The sequence below is a fragment of the Loxodonta africana genome, chromosome 23 (genome assembly GCF_030014295.1).
Source record: "Loxodonta africana isolate mLoxAfr1 chromosome 23, mLoxAfr1.hap2, whole genome shotgun sequence".
NCBI lineage: Eukaryota > Metazoa > Chordata > Mammalia > Proboscidea > Elephantidae > Loxodonta > Loxodonta africana.
In genome coordinates, this window is record NC_087364.1 from 14,664,957 (window position 1) to 14,685,053 (window position 20,097).

Genomic DNA, 20,097 nt, shown 5'->3' on the forward strand with positions numbered 1-20,097 from the left:
CTCTCTAAACTTCACTCTAAACTTCACCTAAAGCACAATTAAAAAAAAAAAAAAAACTATGTTAAGTTTTTATCATGAACCTTTCTCAAACCCAGCCTCCTTTTTTTACACTGCCAGCACCCCAGTTTAAGATCCATTACATCAGGAGTGAAGTTACATGACTGTCTTTCTAAATGAACTCCTTCCCCACTTTCACCATCAACCCCTTAACCCATCCTACATTATGAAGGCATTTTGATGTAGATTACTTTCTTCTGCGAAAAGTATCAATGGTTTTTCCATTGCTTACTTAAAAGCACAGGCTCTTTAACTTCCCATTTGCAATCTGATTCTTCCAACATAGTTTTCTACATTTGCCTCTCATTCCTTCCCTATGGGAACGTTTCCCAATCAACATCCCACTTCAAGAACATGCTTTTCTAAGGGTAGCTCAAGTATCATCTCACACACACGCATGCACACACCCTCCCTTTTTCAGTGGCTAAGGATTACCTAGGAATTTATAAGTGAAAAATGGGAGGGAATGATTGGCAGAGAGCACCTGGAAGCAAATACAGTTACCAGAGTTTCACATTAAGGGAAAAGACATCTTTTTGTTTACAATTAATTAAGAACCATTTTAGAGAAACAGTAAGCCTTTGAAAGAATTTGGGCGTTGTGAAGGAGAGAGGGTGGCAAGATTCTTCTTTAGTTACCATCAAGTTGATTCCAACTCATGGCAGCCCCATGTGTGCTGAGGAAAACTGCTTCGTAGGATTTCCAAGGCTGTGACCTTTAGGAAGCAGATCATTAGGCCTGCCTTCTGAGGTGCCTCTGGGTAGGTCCAAACCACCAACCTTTCCACTAGTAGTCAAGTGCTTAACCGAGCTGGAAAGGGTAGGGGGTTGAAAGCTAGGAAAATGTGGCCATTTATTAAATAATGCTGGCACAATTGGTTATCTTTTTTTTTAATTTTTGTTGTGCTTTAAGTCAAAGTTTACATATCATGTCAGTCTCTCATACAAAAATTTATATACACCCTGCTATACACTCCTAATTGTTCTCTCTGTAATGAGACAGCACACTCCTTCCCTCCACTCTCTCTCCTCGTGTCCATTCGGCCAGCTTCTGGACCCCTCTGCCCTCTCATCTCCCCTCCCAACAGGAGATGCCAACATAGTCTCATGTGTCTACTTGATCCAAGAAGCTTGTTCTTCACCAGTATCATTTTCCATCCCATAGTCCAGTCCAATCCATGTCTGAAGAGCTGGCTTTGGGAATGGTTCCTGTCTTGAGCTAACAGAAGGTCTGGGGACCATGACTTCTGGGGTCCTTCTAATCTCAGTCTGACCCTTAAGTCTGGTCTTTTTATGAGAATTTGGGGTCTGCATTCCACTGCTCTCCTGCTCCCTCAGGGGTTCTCTGTTGTGTTCCCTGTCAGGGCAGTCATTGGTTGTGGTTGGGCACCATCTAGTTCTTCTGGTCTCAGGTTGATGTAGTCTCTGGTTTATGTGGTCCCTTCTGTCTGTTGGGCTCATAATTACCTTGTGTCTTTGGTGTTCTTCATACATCCTTGCTCCCAGTGGATTGTGGCCAATTGTTGCATCTTAGATGGCTGCTTGCTAGCATTTAAGACCCCAGATGGCACTCTCCAAAGGGGGATGCAGAATGTTTTGTTAATAGATTGTATTATGCCAATTAACTTAGATGTCCCCTGAAACCATGGTCCCCAAACCCCTGCCCCTGCTACATGGGCCTTTGAATTTGAAGTTTTCAATTTAGGAAACTTCTTTGCTTTTGGTTTAGTCCAGTTGTGTTGACCTTTGTGTGTTATCTTTCCCTTCACCTAAAATAAAACTTATCTACTATCTAATTAGTGAAAACCCCTCTCACTCCCTCCCTCCCTCCCCCTTCTCACAGCCATCAAAGAATTATTTTCTTCTGTTTAAACTATTTCTCCAGTTCTTATAATAGTGGTCTTATACAATATTTGTCCTTTTGCAACTGACTAATTTCACTCAGCATAATGCCTTCCAGATTCCTCCATGTTATGAAATGATTCATAGGCTCATTATTACTCTTTATCAATGTGTAGTATTCCATTGAGTGAATATACCATAATTTATTTATCCATTCATCCACTGATGGGCACCTTGGTTGCTTCCATCTTTTTGCTATTGTAAACAGTGCTGCAACAAACATGGGTATGCATATACTTGTTTGTGTAAAGGCTCTTATTTCTAGAAGTGGGATTGCTGGATCGTATGGTAGTTCTCTTTCTAGTTTTTTAAGGAAATGCCAAATCGATTTCCAAAGTAGTTGTACCATTTTACATTTACACCAGCAGTGCATAAGTGTTCCAGTCTCTGTACAATCTCGCCAACATTTATTATTTTGTATTTTTTGGATTAATGCCAGCCTTGTTGGGGTGAGATGGAATCTCATTGTAGTTTTGATTTGCATTTCTCTAATGGCTAGTGATTGTGAGCATTTCCTCATGTATCCGTTAGCTACCTGAATGTCTTCATTAATGAAGTGCCTGTTCATATCTTTTGCCCATTTTTGAATTGGGTTGTCTTTTTGTAGTTGAGTTTTTGCTGCAGCATGTAGGTTTTCGAGATCAGATGCTGATCGGAAATGTCATAGCTAAAACCTTTTTCCCAGTCTGTAGTAATCTTTTTACTCTTTTGGTGAAGTTTTTGGATGAGCATAGGTGTTTGATTTTTAGGAGCTCCCAGTTATCTGGTTTCTCTTGTGCATTGTTAGTAACATTTTGTATACTGTTTATGCCATGTATTAGGGATCCTAATGTTGTCCCTATTTTTTATTCCATGATCTTTATTGTTTTAGATTTTATATTTAGGTCTTTGATCCATTTTGAGATAGTTTCTGTGCATGGTATGAGGGATGGGTCTTGTTTCATTTTTTTGCAGTTGGATATCCAGTTATGCCAGCACGTTTTGTTAAAAAGACTGTCTTTTCCCCATTTAACAGACTTTGGGCCTTTGTCAAATATCAGCTGCTCACATGGGTATGGATTTATGTCTGGATTCTCAATTCTGTTCCATTGGTCTATGTATCTGTTGTTGTACCCACACCAGGCTGTTATGACTACTGTGGCAGTATAACAGGTTCTAAAATCAGGAGGAGTGAGGCCTCCCACTTTGTTCTTCTTTTTCAGTAATGCTTTACTTATCCAGGGCCTCTTTCCCTTCCATATGAAGTTGGTGATTTGTGGTTATCCATTTTTTTAAAAAAAGAAACTGGATCTCTACCTCATGCCATACACAAAAATCAACCCCAGGTGGATTAAAGATTTAAATGTGAAAAGCACACCTTAAAAAGTTTAGAAGAAACTTCACACCCACTAGGACGGCTAGAATCAAAAAGTCAGATAAAAAGCGTTGGCAATAATGTAGAAAAATTGGAACAGAACTCTCAGACACTGCTGGTGCAAATGCAAACTGGCCCAGCCACTTTGGAAAACAGTGTGACAGTTCCTCAAATGGTTAAATGCAGCACTACCATATGACGTAGCAACTCCACCCCAGGAAGAACGGAAACAGAGGTTCACACAGACACCTGTTCGTGAATGTTCAAAGCAGCATTATTTACAATAGCCAAAAAGTGGAAACAGCACAAATGTTTATTAATGGACGAATGGATAAACAAAATGTGGTATATACATATAATGGAATATTATTTCGTTGTAAAAAGGAATGAAGTACTCATACATGCTACAACATGGATGAACCATGAAAACATTATGCTGACAGAAGTCAGTCACAAAAGATCATATACTATATGATTCCACTCATATGAATAAGGAATAAGGAAATAAGGAAAGGAATAAGAATAAGTAAATCTATAATGATAGAAAATAGGTTAATGGTTGCATAGGGGCAGGGGCTTACTGGTATGGTAGCTAAAAGGTATGGGGTTTCTGAAGGGAAGAAGAATGTTCTAAAACAGACCGTGGTGATGGTTACACATATCTGTGCATATATAAAGAAAACGTTAAATTGTACACTTTAAATGGGTGAATTGTATGGCATGTGAATTATATCTCAATAAAGATGTTGAAAATGAAATTGAGGATTAAAATTGGTTTTTAGGTTTAGAAGAAAATATAGACAAGTATCTTTCTGAGCAGGAGGTCTGGTGGAGCAGTGGTTAAGTTGAAAGGTCAGCAGTTCAAACCTATGAGCTGCTCTGCAGAAGACAGATGTGGCAGAAACCCTGGGAGGCAGTTCTATTGTGTCCTACATGGTTGCTACGAGTTGGAATCAACTTGACAGCAGTAGGTTTGGTTTTGGGTTTTATCTTTATGAGCTTGGGAATAAAAAGAGATCGTTTAAACAAATTCTAAATACCCAAACCATAAAGGAAAAGGTCAAAAACTCTGTCATTAAATCCATGACTGAAAACTTCACTTGGATAACCTGAAATGGTAAACAGACAAGCTTCAAACCAGAAAAAGTTATTTGTAACACACGTAACTAACAGAAAATCAGGGTCACATGAAGAACTACGAATCAATGAGAAAAACAATCTAATAGAAAAATGGACAAAAGACATGAATAGATACTTTGCAGAAGAGAGAACAGTATGGTCAATACATATACATTTAAAATATTATCATTAATAATCAGGGAAATGCATATTAAAACCACAAGGAAATACCATTTCAACCCACCTGCCCAGAAAAAATTAAGTAGTCTGGGAATATCAAGTGTTGTCTACGAATGAAGCAAAACTGTTAAGGGCAGATTCCCGGGTTCAAATTCTGGCTCTTCCAATTACTAGAAGAATGCCATGGGCATGCGATTTAGCCTCTATAAGCCTCAGTTTCCCTAATGGAAAAATGAGGAATAACACCAGTACATGCCTTACTGGATTGTTGTGAGAATTAAATAAATTAATACATGTCTCTGGCATAGTAAGTACGCAATAAGACTGGCTTGTTATTCATATTATTAGTATCATCGTCATTATCATCACTGTTAATGGACACGTAAATTGGTACAGCCACATAAGGAAAACCATTTCCATTACTGTGTAGCATTGAAGGTGCCTAGTCCCTTCAACCCAGCCACTCTGCTCCCACACATACGCTCAAGAGAAATTCTTGCTTTAAGAGGAAGCATGTAGCAGAAGAATGTTCACAGAAGCACTGCTTGTGAGAGTAAAATAATGAAAACAATACAAACGTCTACTTAGGAAGAATAAATAAATTGTGGCATATTAATATGATGTAATAAAATATACATGGGAATAAACTAAAGCTGCGTGCATCAGCGTGGATGAATCTCAGAAATATAACATTGGAGGGGCAACTCACAGAAGGATATATAGAGGATGGTATCAATTTATATAAAGTTCAAAAATGTGAGGAGGAGTGCGCATGCTTATGGAGTATTGAGTTTCAGTTTACGGTGACAGACAAATTGCATTGATTAAGGGAAGGGTTGCACAGCCGATTATTGTAATTGCTGTCAGTAAGTTGTACACCTGCAAATAGTTGAAATAGCAGAAGCTGTGTGATAGATATACTGACAATGACAGAAAAAGAAAAGAGTAGCTGCCGAGATGGCTTACGTACAACCATGGGATTTGGTTCCTTGATTCAGAAGTTTAGGGTAATGGTTTCATGGGACATCCCAGTTAACTGGCCTAATAACATGTTTAGTGCTTTTGTTCTACCTCCTAGTTTGTTGCGTAGTGCCTGGGGTCTTAAAAGCTTACAAGCAACTCTCCAAGGTACAATTGGTTTCTATTCGCCTGGAGCACCAGAGGAAGAAGGAGAGGCAGGAATAGGAGGAGGAAATGGAATGTATGGTTAATTGCCTCCATGAACAACTGCCTCCTTTGCCCTGAGACCAGACCATCTGGATGGTGCTTGGCTACCATTACTGATCTTTTTGATCAAAGATTTCACAGAAGGATACTGACTAGAAAGGGGAAAACGCAGTAAAGGATTTCAAATTCTCATGGAATCCAGACCTTCCGGAGCCATGGAGGCTGAATGGACCCCTTAAACTACTGCCCTGAGATGTTTTAAGCCTTAAACCAAAAATATCTCCTGAAGTCTTCTTAAAACCAAGCAATAGTCTAGCTTAATTAGCAAAAAATGTCTGCCTCGAGCCTTATGCTCTTTTAAGATCTATCTGTATGAAGTCAAATTGACAATAGCAACTCGAAAGATTAGACAGGAACCTTAGGGGGCAGTGAGTTTATGTTAATCGGGGGAGGGACTCAGTAAAGGAGGGTGCGAACAGTTACACAACTGGAAGAATGTAATCAACATCACTGAATTGTACACATAGAACTGTTGAATTGGTGTATGTTCTATTGTCTATGTTCTCGACAACACAAAAATAAATTATTTTTTAAAAAGTTAAACAATATACTGTTTATAGTTTTACTATATGTAAATATCCCCAAAAAAGGCAAAGGAATGATAAATAAAAAAATCAGGAAGGTGAGCAGGGAGGGAGAAGGATTTAATCAAGGATGATTTAATCAAGGAACAGCACAGAATATTGGTAATGTTTTTCTGTTTTTTTATCTAAATGATGAATAAATAGGTTTTTGTGTTATTCTTTAGCTTTTATATAGTTTATAAGTTTAAAGTTTAAATTTACACTCAAAATTCCAGGGGAGGGGGAGGAGAAACAGCAGTTATTACCGTAAAGTCAGTTGAAAAATACTGGAAGTAATATTCACTTCATAGTTCTCTAAATTTACCATGAACAACTGAAAAGACAAATACAAACAAAAAACACAAAATAGCATTTTTTTAAACTTGTAAAATTCTTTAACTATTTGCTTGGAGGTGCTGAGCTAAAACTCTGGAAAGAATGCTGCTCAGGAAGACAGCATAGAGAAACAAGGAGTTAGGGATAAACTTTTGAGATCTGCCTATGCTTAACGGTAGGCAGAAGAAAAATCAACAAAGAACACTGTGAAGCAACCAGTATTCCTCCCGTTGTTCTTCCAAACTCTTCATCGCACAATGCTCCTCATCCTCACTGCTGCTAGTATAAGTCCAGGCAAAATGATTTTTCACCTCCATTACTCTACCAGCCTCCCAATTTGTCTCTCTGCCTCCAATCTCATTCTTCATCAACCTACTTTCCACAACGCAACCAAAGAAAAGCTCTTTCTACACTACAATTCTGTTCACATCATCCCATCCCCATTTAAAACCTTTCCATGGATTTCCATTGTGGCACATTGGTTAAGTGTTCAGCAGCTCACCAACAGGTCAGCGGTTCAAATCCATCCGCTGCTCCTTGGAAACCTGATGGTGCAGTTCTATTCTATCCTATAGGGTCACTATGAGTTGCAACAGACTCAGGCAACAGGTTTGGTTCTTTTTTGGTAAGGTTAAAGTATAATTCATACTATATGATTAACAGGGCTTCAAACGATGTGGCTCTAGCTAATTCTCTGATCACAAAGGTTTAAAGCAGTGGTTCTCAAACTATGCCCACCCCCCCAGACGAGCTGCCGCAACATTACCTGGGAATGTGTGAGAAATGCAGACCTACCCAAGACCTGCTAAATCAGAGACTCTAGGGATGGATCTCAACAATTGGATGGATTCTTTCCAAATGATTTTAGTTTTTAAGAAGGCTTCCAGTTGATCCTAAATGAGACTAAACTTTGAGCATCACTTGTTTAAAACATGAATAAGAGCTGAATTATTTTTTGAAGAAGGCTGACAGGGAAAATTGAAAAGTACTATGGCATAGTAGTTAAAAGCACTGTCATAGATTGAATGATACCCCTCTTCCCCCAAAATGTGTGTATCAATTTACCTGGGCCATGATTTCCAGTATTGTGTGGTTGTCTTCCATTTTGTGATTTTAATTTTATGTTAAAGAGGATTAGGGTAGGATTGTAACACCCTTACCGAGGTCACATTCCTGATGCAATGTAAAGTGATGCTCAAAGTTTAGTCTGGAAGCCTCTCGAGTTGAAGAACTGAAGAAAGAATTCAAACCTTGAGTCGCAATATTGAAGAATTCCGTGGACGAAACACTGAACAACGCAAGAAGTATCAAAAGTAGATGCAAGGAATACAGAGTCACTGTACCAAAAAGATTTGGTCAATGTTCAACCTTTTCAGGCAGTAACATATGATCAAGAACTGAAGGTACTGAAGAAGTCCAAGCTGCACTGAAGGCATTAGCAAAAAGCAAGGCTCCAGGAATTGCCAGAATTCCAATTGAGATGTTTCAACAAATGGATGCAATGCTGGAAGAGCTCACTCGTCTTTGCCAAGAAATTTGGAAGACAGCTAGCTGGCCACCTGACTGGAAGAGATTCATATTTGTGCCCATTCCGAAGAAAGGTGATCCAATAGAATGCAGAAATTATCAAACAAGATCATTAATACCACACACAAGTAAAATTATACTGAAGAGAATTCAAAAATGGTTGTGGTAGTACATTGACAGGGAACTGCCAGAAATTTAAGCTGGATTCAAAAGAGGACATGGAACGAGGGACATCATTGCTGCTGTAAGATGGATCCTGGGTGAAAGCAGAGAATACCAGAAAGATGTTTACCTGTGTTTTATCGACTATGTAAAAGCATTCGACTGTGTAGATCATAACAAATTATGGATAACGTTGCAAAGAATGGGAATTCCAGAACACTTAATAGTGCTCACATAGAACCTGTACATAGAACAAGAGGCAGTCATTCAAAAAGACAAAGGGACACTGCACAGTTTAAAATCAGGAACGGTGTGCACCAGGGTTGTATACTTTCATCATACTTCCTCCATCTGTATGCTAAGTGAGTAATCCGAGAAACTGGACTATATGAAGAAGAACACAGCATAAAGATTGAAGGAAGACTCATCAAAAACCTTCATTATGCAGATGACACAACCTTGGTTGCTGAGAGTGAAAAGGATTTGGAGTACTTACTGGTGAAGATCAAAGACCATAGCCTTCAGTATGGATTACACTTCAACATAAAGAAAAAAAAATTCTTACAACTGGACCAATAAGCAACACCATGGTAAATGGAAAAAGACTGAAGTTGTCAAGGATTTCGTTTTACTTGGATCCACAATCAACACCCCTGGAAAGCAGAAGTCAAGAAATCAAGTGATGTATTGCATTGGGCAAATCTGCTGTGAAAAATCTCTTTCAAGTATTAAAAAGCAAAGACGTCATTTTGAGGACTAAGGTACATACGGCTCAAGCCATGGTATTTTCAGTCATCCCGTATGCATGTGAAAGCTGAACAATGACTAAGGAAGGCTGGAAGAAGAATTGATGCCTTTGAATTTTGATACTGGCAAAGAATTTGAATATACTGTGGACTGCCAGAAGAACGAACAAGTCTGTCATGGGAGAAGTACAGCCAGAATGCTCCGCAGAAGAGAGGATGGCAAGACTTTGTCTCATGTACTTTGGATATGTTATCAGGAGTGACTAGTCCCTGGAGAAAGACATCATACTTGGTAGAGGGTCAGCGAAAAAGAAGAAAACCCTCAACAAGGTGGATTGACACAGTGGGTGCAACAATGGACTCACATAGCAACAATCGTGAGGATGGCTCAGGACCAGGCAGTGTTTTGTTCTGTTGTACACAGGGTTACCATGAGTGGGAACTGACTTGACAGCACCTTACAACAACAATATACCTGTGTTAGGAAAAATACTTCTGAGGGTTATTCTAAATATGTATTCAGTATTGATTTCCCTATAAACTCTGCATATAAAAATGTTATCAAGACAACTATCTACACAGTCATTGAAAAGTATGCTAAAAATATCAGGATGCAGAAATTTACGTAATAGGACTTTGTTTAGTTTTTCGCTCCACTCACTACAGAGAGGTCATATTATGATGCCCAAATGAAAACCCATGAATGCCTGAACCACAGCAAATTCAGTGCAGAGTATGGTCTACTGAACATAAACAAGTGTAGAAAAGTCATATTTTTTAAGGTGTAACAGTAAACGAACATGAGTGGTAGGAAATTATGCAGGGACTTTTAAGGGTCCCGAAGTGCTGTACCTCATAGTTTATATAGTTATGAAGACAGAAAACTTGAAATACAACAGGGACTAAGAATGTGAAACAAAACATGAGAAAAGATGTACTGCGGACAAGTCACGAAAACAATGTGAAAATATGGGGCTCATGACTGAGAGTTCAAGGTGTCTTGGAACCACAGAGATAATATACCAGTTTAATCTGACCTGAAAATCAGGTCATTCATCAAATCTTTACTGGGGGATTCTAGAATCCTCCGCCCCACAGTTTCAAAAAGAGGTATACGAATTTGGTGAAGAGTGGTTTTTATCTGTGATTCTCTTGATTTCTCTAGGTTTTAAAAATCAGTACCTGTGCAGAATTAAGTAAAGAGATTTCAAAAACATTTTCATAAAAAAAGAAAGAAAAAGAAAAAAGAATGAGCAGTAATGCTATCGGGCTTTATGACTCTCATGTGCGTGTGACAACCACATATTCAATTTCTTTTTTTTTGTTTTTTTGGTTTGTTTGTTTTTTCCTGGTACCCTAAATCTCAGCTATGAGGTAAGGTGAAGGAATTTGGCAGAATCTCTGGTCATAGCTTTCTACTTTAAAATGGAGGCCACTGATTATAAAGAACATTGTACTAACTCTGGATTTCAAAGCATCTCCTCAATGCGAGAAATTTTATATTGGGAGAAAGTGGAAGGTTAACAAATCAAGATTACTGAATTTTTAAAAGGTTTCAATGTGTCAACCTGAATGACTCATGTTTTTGCTGATCTAAAATACTACACAAGTCCATAGAAAAGGAAAGGAGGGCGATAAAGTAACTGGAAACCTTCAATACCAAGGAAACTGCCAATCTTCTAAAATGTTCAGAAAAGCAAGCAGATGCCTTATTTAGAACTATGTATTGTATATATATATATTTTTTTATTATATAGTGTCCTTCATAGATTGCCTGAAAAAAAAGAAAAACTTAATTCCTCACATAGAAAAATGTTTCCAACTATACAAAGTATAAAATACAGCTCTTCCCCGCTATGTCTGTAAATATTAACCACCTACGACCTGGTGAGGATTTTGAACTTTATGGAAGCCCGGTAAGTAAATCATCAAAACACTTACCTGTATAGTCCTCTGAGTGCCATCAACGTTGACAGACAGCAAGGGTGAAGCCAGGTTCCACGTACTGGTCACATTTAGTTTCGACCCATCAACTTCCACCTGTTGTGACACCAAATAAGACTGTTACCATAAAGAAAGACAGAAAACTGATCTCAAGTTCATTGCTGCATACAAAGCAGCAGCCATTTTAAACAGATGGCTCCCAAACAACCTGTCATGTTTACTGCTCCAGCCATGAAAGACAGGGTCCAACAACAGAGTCTTCTCAGCCATCTCTGGGGAGAGGTGAAGGACCTGTGAACAGCTGCCTCCGGGTACTGAGGTTTCAAGTCATTTTCAGTAAGTAACAAACAGCCTTCTAAGTCTAAACCTATCTGGACATGCTACATTTCCTGCAATTAGACAAGTAATGCATATAAATTTCAGTGACATTTTGCAACCCACACAACAGGACTTGCATATAATATCCTCTCCAAGGACCAAAGAAGAACTTTTTTGTGTTGATTTTAACGAAGGACTATGCATTGTTATCTTAATTAAACAGAAGCTTTAATTAGGCAAAATTCTTTGGTCTTGCATGTCCAAAGTCCATTCAAACCTTGCAAAGTTCTATTGATCATAAATGACTAATTTCATGAAGCCAACAATCATGGAGATGCCAAAAAAAAAAAACAAAAAAAAACCCAAAACCATATTCATTTAAAGCAGAGATATTCTTAAGAGAAATAATTTAACTTTCAAATAATATAAAAGTAATTGAAAGAAAAAAAAAGCTAATTTAACATAAAAAGTACTATTGATGATTTCTTCCTATTCACTCACTGATGAGTATTCCTTAACTCTTAAATATGAGAGGCAGGAAGAAATTACATTACTGATAGTCTAGCAAAAGAATAATTAAAAGTTTGTTCAAGTTGTTCAAAACAAATCTCTAGCAGAGCTAAAGTATAAAAAATGATCCCTAAAAATCCCCCCATCATTAAATTCTTATAAAAAGACATTCATTCATTAAAAGATATAGACTTATACTGCTTCGAAGTACATATGTATATGTGCATATGTTTGAATACATATTTATTTATGTGTATATATTTTCACCTGTAGTGAGACCAAAAAGTTTAGAAACAAAGATGGGTTATTGGCTATATAATAAATATCGGTAGGACATATATCATGAATTCACTTGTGTTTCTAGATCTCCTGATTCCCTATATATATATATATATATATATATATATATATATATAGTAATTATTTAGTAATGAACCAGACCAGTTGCTGTTGTTGAGTTCTGACTCATGGCGACCCCGTATGTGTCAGAGCAGAACTCTGCTCCACAGGGTTTTCAATGGCTGGTTTTTCAGAAGCAGATCACCAGTCCTCCCTTCTGAGGCACCTCTGGGTGGACTTAAGCCCCCAAGCTTTCAGTTAGCAGCCAAGTGAGTTAACCTTTCGCATCACCCAGGAACTGCATTCAGTAATCAGGAAGAAAGAACACTGCCTTTGGAGTCACACTGACTTGGACCTCACCTGACTTTGTGGATTACTAAATTAAGGTTATTTACTAAGCCAGAGTGATTTAACCTCTCTGAGTTTCAGTGTTCAAACTATAATACAGTTAAAAAACATCTATCTAATAGCTTGCTATAACGATTAAATAAGTTAACATATGAACATCTCTACCAATATTCTTGTCATGATAGGTCTTACACAGTTTTCTTCTTTCTTCCTTCCTCTAATGATTTTATTACCCTTCACAGTTTTAAAGTAAGTTCAAAGAGTCATACTACCTCATAAATTATTTAGTATTAACACATTGTACAGTAAAGACCTAAGCAGCAGAAAGGCTATAGTTGTGATTAAAGCAGAACTAACATACTTTTTACATACTTTAAAATTTTCCTATTTAACTGTCCCAAATTAAATATTCCCTTATGTAATGAAACATTTCCTAGAGAAGCTCTCAATGTTAGCTTTGAAATTGAGCAAAGTGAGGCCTGAAATTGCTTCTAAATTTAAAAGGTTATGAAAGCTTAATGATCAACTTATTAAAAATTTATTAAAAGAAGAAAGTTAGAGCCTATAAAGATTTTTGAATGATAATAATTTAAAATTTGTACTGGACATTAATTTCAAATCAACAGAAATGACAGAATGATCCCGCAGTTGCCATCTATACTGCATATGAGGAGGAACTGAGAAAAGAGCCCAGTCTACTGAAATAGTATTAGAGAAGGAGCCAATTTACTATGACTGGAGATAATTCAATTCCATTAACTAGGTTGAAGTAAACGCATTTGCTTCCTCTACCTCTCCTCAGTATGGAGTTTCTATTTCTAGTTGACTAATCTAATTGTACTGTCTTTTCCAGAGGCTGCTCCAAGTTCTCTTTTGGGAGGAATTAAAAAATGAATAAATTAAAAAAAAAATCAAGCTTTCCATTTACAAATGGCAGTGGAATCATGCAAAATAATAAGAACCATAGTGAGCTATCACTTCACAATCACTAGGACGTCTATAATCGAAAAGACAGGTAGGAACAGACATTGGCCAGGATGTGGAGAATTGTGAACTTTCACACATTGTGGGCAAAAATGGAAAATGGTGCAGCCTCTTTGGAAAACAGTATGGCAGTTCCTCAAAGGATGAAACATAGAGTTACCATATTATCCAGTAATTCCACTCCTAGGTAATATACCCAAGAGAAATAACAACATATGTCTACACAAAAACTTGTACACAAATGTTCAGAGCAGAATTTGTCATCATCTCCAAAAAGGTGAAAACAACCTAATATTCATCACCTGATGAACGGATAAATGAAATGTGATATCTCCATACAATAGAATATTTTTTGGCCATAAAAAGGAATGAAGTACTGATACATGCTATAAGGATGAACCTTAAAACCATTACGCTAACTGAAAGAAGTCAGACACAGAAGACTAAATATTACATGACTCTATTCATATCAAAGTCCAGGAGAGGCAAATCCATAGGAACAGAAAGCAGATCAGTGGTTGCCTAGAGCTGGGGGGTATGGGAGGATTAGAGGTTTACGATTAAGGTTTATAGAGCTTCTTTTTGGAGTAATAAAAATGTTCTAAAAGTTATTGTGGTGATTGTTGCACAATTCTGTGAAAAATTTAAAAGCTAATAAATTGTGCATTTTAAATGGGTGAATTGTATGTTATATAAATTATACCTCAATAAAGCTGTTAAAAAACGAGAGTAACAAAAGAAAACAGAGGGACAAAAATTTCCTTCTTCAAAACTTGGAAGTAGTGCTTTTGTTGAGAGAAATTAAAGAAGACCTAAATATATGGAGGCATATATTGTGTTTATGGTTGGAAGTGTTATCATTAAGATGTCAACTCGCCCCCAAGTTGATCTGTATATTCAATGCAATCCGAATCAAAATCCCAGCAGGCTTGTGCTGTTGAAATTGATAAACTTATTCTAAAATTTAGATGGGAAAGCAAAGAATCTAGAAGAGCCAAAACAATTAAAAAAAATAAGTTAATCTGGAGAACTCACACCACCTGATTTTAAGACTTAGCACAAAGCTACAGCAATACAGTATAAGAACAGACCTAGACATTAATAGACCAAGAGAGTTCAGAAAGTGTCCTACACATAAATGTTTAATTGGTTTTTGTTAAGTGCCAGGGTAATTCAATGGAGATAGAATAGCCTTGTCAACAAATGGCAATGACACAACTGAATATCCATATTTAAAAATAAGAAGCTTGACCCCTACCTCGCCTTATATAAAAATCAATTCGAAATGATTAAACCTAAAACTATAAAACTTCTGGAAAAAAAAATGAGAGAAAATCTTTATGACCTTGGGATAGGCAAAGATTTCTTAGGCAGGACACAAAAAGTACAAATCCTACAAGAAGAAAATGGATAAACTGGACTGCATCAAAATTATAAACCTCTGCTGTTTGAAAAGAAAAAATATCAAGCCACAGGTTGGGAGCAAATATTTGCAAAACACATATCTGATAAAGAGCTTGTATCCAGACTATATACAAAATCCTTACAACTCAGTAAGTAAACAACTCAATCTCTAAAAATGAGCAAAAGATTTGAACAGATACTTCATCAAAGATGGAGGAGTGATGGATGAGAAGCCCATTATAAAAGGCTGTAGATCATTCAACATTAAGAAAAGGAAAATTAAAACTATAATGAGATAGCACTACACACCTATCTGAATGGCTAAATTAAAAAGTGCTAATACTAAATGCTCGCAAAGATGTAAAGCAACTGGAATTTTCATGCACTGTTAGTAGGAATGCAAAATAGTACACCCACTTTAGAAAACCCAAGAGAAGTGAAAAGATCTGTCCACACAAAGACCTGTACAAGAATGCCTACAGCAGCTTGTTTATAATAGCAGAATACATATACCTCAATGTTTATATTAGCCCCAAACTGGAAACAACCTAAATATCCAATGAAATGATTAATAGGTAAACAAATTATGATATAGTCATACAATGGAAAATGAACCAGCAATTAGCCTCTTAAAAGCAATACACTAGATGAAAGAAGCCGGAGACAAAAGAGTATATACTACATGTATTCATTTATGCAATGAAAAAGGCAGGAATCATACGAGTGGTTGCTAGAGGCTAAGGATGAAGGGGGAGAGACTGATTAGGATAAGGAAAAAGGAACGTTTTTGGGCTAATGAAAATATTCTAAATCTTTATTTTGGTGGTGGCTATACAACTGTATACATTTGTTAAAACTTATCAAACAGTACACTTTAAAAAGATATATTTTTCTGTACATAAATTAAACCTCAATAAACTTTGACTTTTAACAAAATTAAAACACAGGGATAAAATCTGCCAAATACTGGCAATAGTGTTTTCAAACCACTTTTTTATTTAGCTTCCCTTACTAATAAACTGATTACTATCCCTGAATTCTCTGCTACTGGGGTCCTAGGATGGCTGGAGGCAGATGTAAACTTGAGAAAGACAGAGAAAATTTCTTACAGACAAAAAGGTGAAATTTTTAAAAAGTCCCTTCCAAGTCCCTGTGGAGTGTATGAAGGAAAGACACAGAGGAAGAACGAAGAAATCAGATGTCAGAGTCCTCACAATCTCCTTTTCTATGTGGGTTCTTGGGAACAGAGTTGAGGGGTGGCAGTGGGTAGAGACTGTTGAAAACGTTCTGACAGGTATCAAGAACTCTAAAAATATTTGGGCTGGAGTTCTACTTCCAGGATATAGTCTGGGGGAGGCTGCAGGCTTCTCATAAAGGGCAGTACATTGGTCATGACATTCCCAACATGGTGTGGGAGCAACGGCACAGTATGGATGGAGAAATAGGGCTGGACAGATGAACCAAAGTACATCAGGATAGGAATCCAGAAGTTTCTATGTGTTTGTGAGATGACTATTGAAGGTTTGGATCAGGATGAAGACCATACAGTTTAGGGGACTTCCTGTAGGTAAATAATAGGGTCTACGGTCGCTATGAGTTGGAATGAACTCAACGGCAATGGGTTTGGTGTTTTTCATGTGTAGGAGAAGCCTTTACAACGCCTTCAAAGCCCAGATAGGATCAATCATTACTCAACAGTCACCAGGCCAGAAGCTTGCGGTAAAGACTTATAAGACAGTGCGTGTGTGTCTGGATCCTCCTCTTTGCCTCCACAGCTATGAGGTGGGTCTGACCACCATTCCCAGTTGGCACCCACTCACATGTACCCAGACTCCATCTTGATGGAAGCTGACAGGGAAGGAATCTGAAACACTACGTTACCTGAAAGAGACTGTTTAAACAAAAAGTGGCTAAGATCCTGTTTGTTCACAAATTTTTCCTCCCTCTTCCCCCTATTAAAGGTAGAGAATTTATGAGGAAGATAGTATGTGATAGAAAATTTAAATTACTATATTTTCATTGTACACATGATAGGTAATGTGTAAAAATTTGGAATTTCACTATATAATTCAAGCGAAGAAGCTATCATAACTCCAAATCATAAACTATGAAGCACATCTGCAAGTTTTAAATGAGGAAAGGGAACATGCTTAGTCATCACATGCCTTCCTTGACCTCAAGCAGTAAACCGACGTCTCCATAATTCTAACAGTACCCGTAATGATTCTATTAATGCTATCATTAGATGAATGAAATGTAGGTCTAAGAATAAGCCATAGGAGAGGTAGAAAACAGTTTAACACCATAGAAAGGTAGGGGCAGATGGAACTGAAGAATTCTTGTTACTGTGTCATATATAGGAAACCCTGGTGGTGTAGTGGTTAAGAGCTACAGCTGCTAGCCAAAAGGTCAGTGGTTCAAATCCACCAGATGCTCCTTGGAAACCGCATGGGGCAGGTCTACTCGGTCCTATAGGGTCGCTATGAGTTGGAATCGACTATGGCAATGGGTTTGGTTTGGTTTTTGGAATGTCATATATATTGCTTGCACCTACTTCTTTAGCCATGGACAACTGAAGAAGCAGATGCAGAGCTGGGGTGGCATTTTATTAATACAACACAGAGAACCTGACGTGAAGAACCCACCTGCCTTTTCACTGCCAAAAAATAAGGAGAACTGAGCCCTTGGGCAAAGGAAATAACAGATCTGGTGAGAGGGTATTCAGGTAATAAGCCCGAGGGGAAGCTGTAACCTTGCCTGTGCTTATAACTCCACTTTCCCCCTATTAAAATATAAACAATATTCAAAAAACAACCAATACTGGATCTTTGCATACAATGTACAAATACATTTTTATAAAGAGAAAAGGTAAGTTAAGAGCTTAAAACACAGGAATAATTACTCAAAGAAACACTGGAAGAGTTCAGAAAAATAATTCTCCAAAGTCTCAAAGGCAGCTGTAGGAAATACGACCCCTCTTTTAAAAGAAAAATGAGTTCAAAGAAGAAAAACAAAGGTTCAAAGGAAGGATTATAAAACAACAGAAGGAAATGAACATCAAGCTGATAGAACTCAGAAAAAAATGAAGAGAAAAATAACATTATAGAGATAAAAGTCACATTAAGAAGCAACCAAAAATAGACTAAATGTGACTAAAGAAAAAAAAAAAAAAAGACAAGGACATGGAGAATATGCTTTATGAGATCATGTAAAACAAAAGGAAAACACCAACAAAATAAAAACAATTTATAGGGAAGACAATAGCTACAAAGGAGAGAAAAATCAAATGCAAAGAATGAACAATAATCTTCTTCAGAAAGGCTTGAAAAGCAAAAAGAATGAATATAAATTCAAAGATATGAGAGGATAAAATTTTTCAGTAAAGACTTGAATTTGTAGACTGATATTCATTGAACTTTAAGACTAAAGAAGAATTATGTGGATATTAAGGCAGAAATAAGAAATCATGTACAAAAAAGAAAAAGCTGAAGTTAGTCTAACTTCTTAAGAGCAATACTGATACAGAAGACCTCAGAGCACTGTGGTCTAAATACCAAGGGAAAGAAAATGTGGCCCCAAAATTTTATACCCAGCAAAGATATCCTTAAAGTGTATTGTATAAATATATTTTCTCTAGCATGTAAGAACTTAGCATCCCTACTTTAAAAAATGAGGCATTTCTATACACATACTGATGTGAAACTATCCCAAGAAAATATAGAATAGTGTATACAGTGTGTCACCTGTAAAAATAAAAACTACATATATATATGCATGTGTGTGTGTACGTCTTTAAATGCATAGAATATCTCTGGACAAACACATAAGGGGAGCACAGTGGCTGAGAAACGAGGACAGAAGGGAGGCTTAGTTTTTACTGTAAACCCACTTGTACTTTATGAATTTTGTCCTGGATGCATATAGTATATAGAAAAAATTAAGTGGGGAGAAGGATAAGCACACTAAATTTTTCTGTATGGGATCAATAGCTACTGTCAACTTTAGACATCTTATTGTGGATTTACTAATTTTATCTATAACAACCAATTTTATAATGAATTTCAAATAATGTCTCTTTCTTGGCTTACTCTTTCATTTGAAAATGAAGGATCTAAACCAGCAATGTTGAAAAGTTCTCCTAAGTCTAAAATTCAGAAAATAACCAATGGTTTTATAGCTGCAAAGCCCTTTTATTTAAGATGTATTTAGAAGTTAATTTTGTTGTTGTTGTGCTTTAGGTGAAAGTTTACAGCTCAAGTTAATTTCTCATTTAAAATTTTATACACATTATTTTGTGACATTGGTTGCAATCCCCACAATGTGACAGCATGCTCCCCCTTCTCACTCCAGGTACTCTGTGTTCATTTGTCCAGTTCCTGTCCTTTTCTGCCTTCTTGTCTTGCTTTTGGACTAGAGCTGCCCATTTGGTCTCATATATTTGATTAAAATATGAAGCACCTTCCTTATTTGTTGTTTTATAGGCCTGTCTAATCTTTGTCTGAAAGTGGGCTTTGGGAATGGTTTCAGTTCTGGGTTAGCAGAGTGTCCGGGGGCCATAGTTTCAGGGGTTCCTCCAGCCTCTGTCAGACCAGTAAGTCTGGTCTCTTTTCATGAATTAGAAGTTAATTTCTGATAAGGCAATTTACAATATTAGAAAGGGATTTTTGTTTTGCTCAAGTACCTCTGTTTGGGGCTGGTAGTATCTAAGATCCTTCCTTTAACAGATAATAACAGCTAACAAAGTAAGTCAAATTCAGATGCAACTTCTCTATTTAGATATACTAACCTAAATATGAAGACTTCATAATTATGTCCTTACTTAAATAGGCCAGCACTCAAGTGCATCAAATTTACATTTATTACAACATTAATACTGTTGCCAGGTGGCTTTCTCTCTTACTTTACCAAAACTGAAGCCATGAGACCTAAGTCCTCTTCTTTTCCTGCATCATCAACCATCTTCTTTCCTTTATTCATATCTCATTTCTCTTCTGCTTCTTAATTTCAGCACTTGCCATCTTAAAGTCTCCACTGGCTACTTTCCCCTGCTTTCAAGCATGGACAAGACTCCCTTATTT

At 37.1% G+C, this 20,097-nt stretch overlaps 1 protein-coding gene across 10 annotated transcripts in view; it reads right to left on the reverse strand.

The window, feature by feature from the left end:
* Nucleotides 1-20,097, reverse strand: part of PCCA (propionyl-CoA carboxylase subunit alpha) — a 535,620-nt gene that overhangs the window by 96,399 nt on the left and 419,124 nt on the right. For all 10 annotated transcript variants that reach the window (XM_064275261.1, XM_064275259.1, XM_064275262.1 and 7 more), the window contains one exon: nucleotides 11,114-11,212. In XM_064275261.1, coding sequence (XP_064131331.1) covers nucleotides 11,114-11,212 — 99 coding nt within the window. The remainder of the gene's footprint in view (nucleotides 1-11,113; nucleotides 11,213-20,097) is intronic.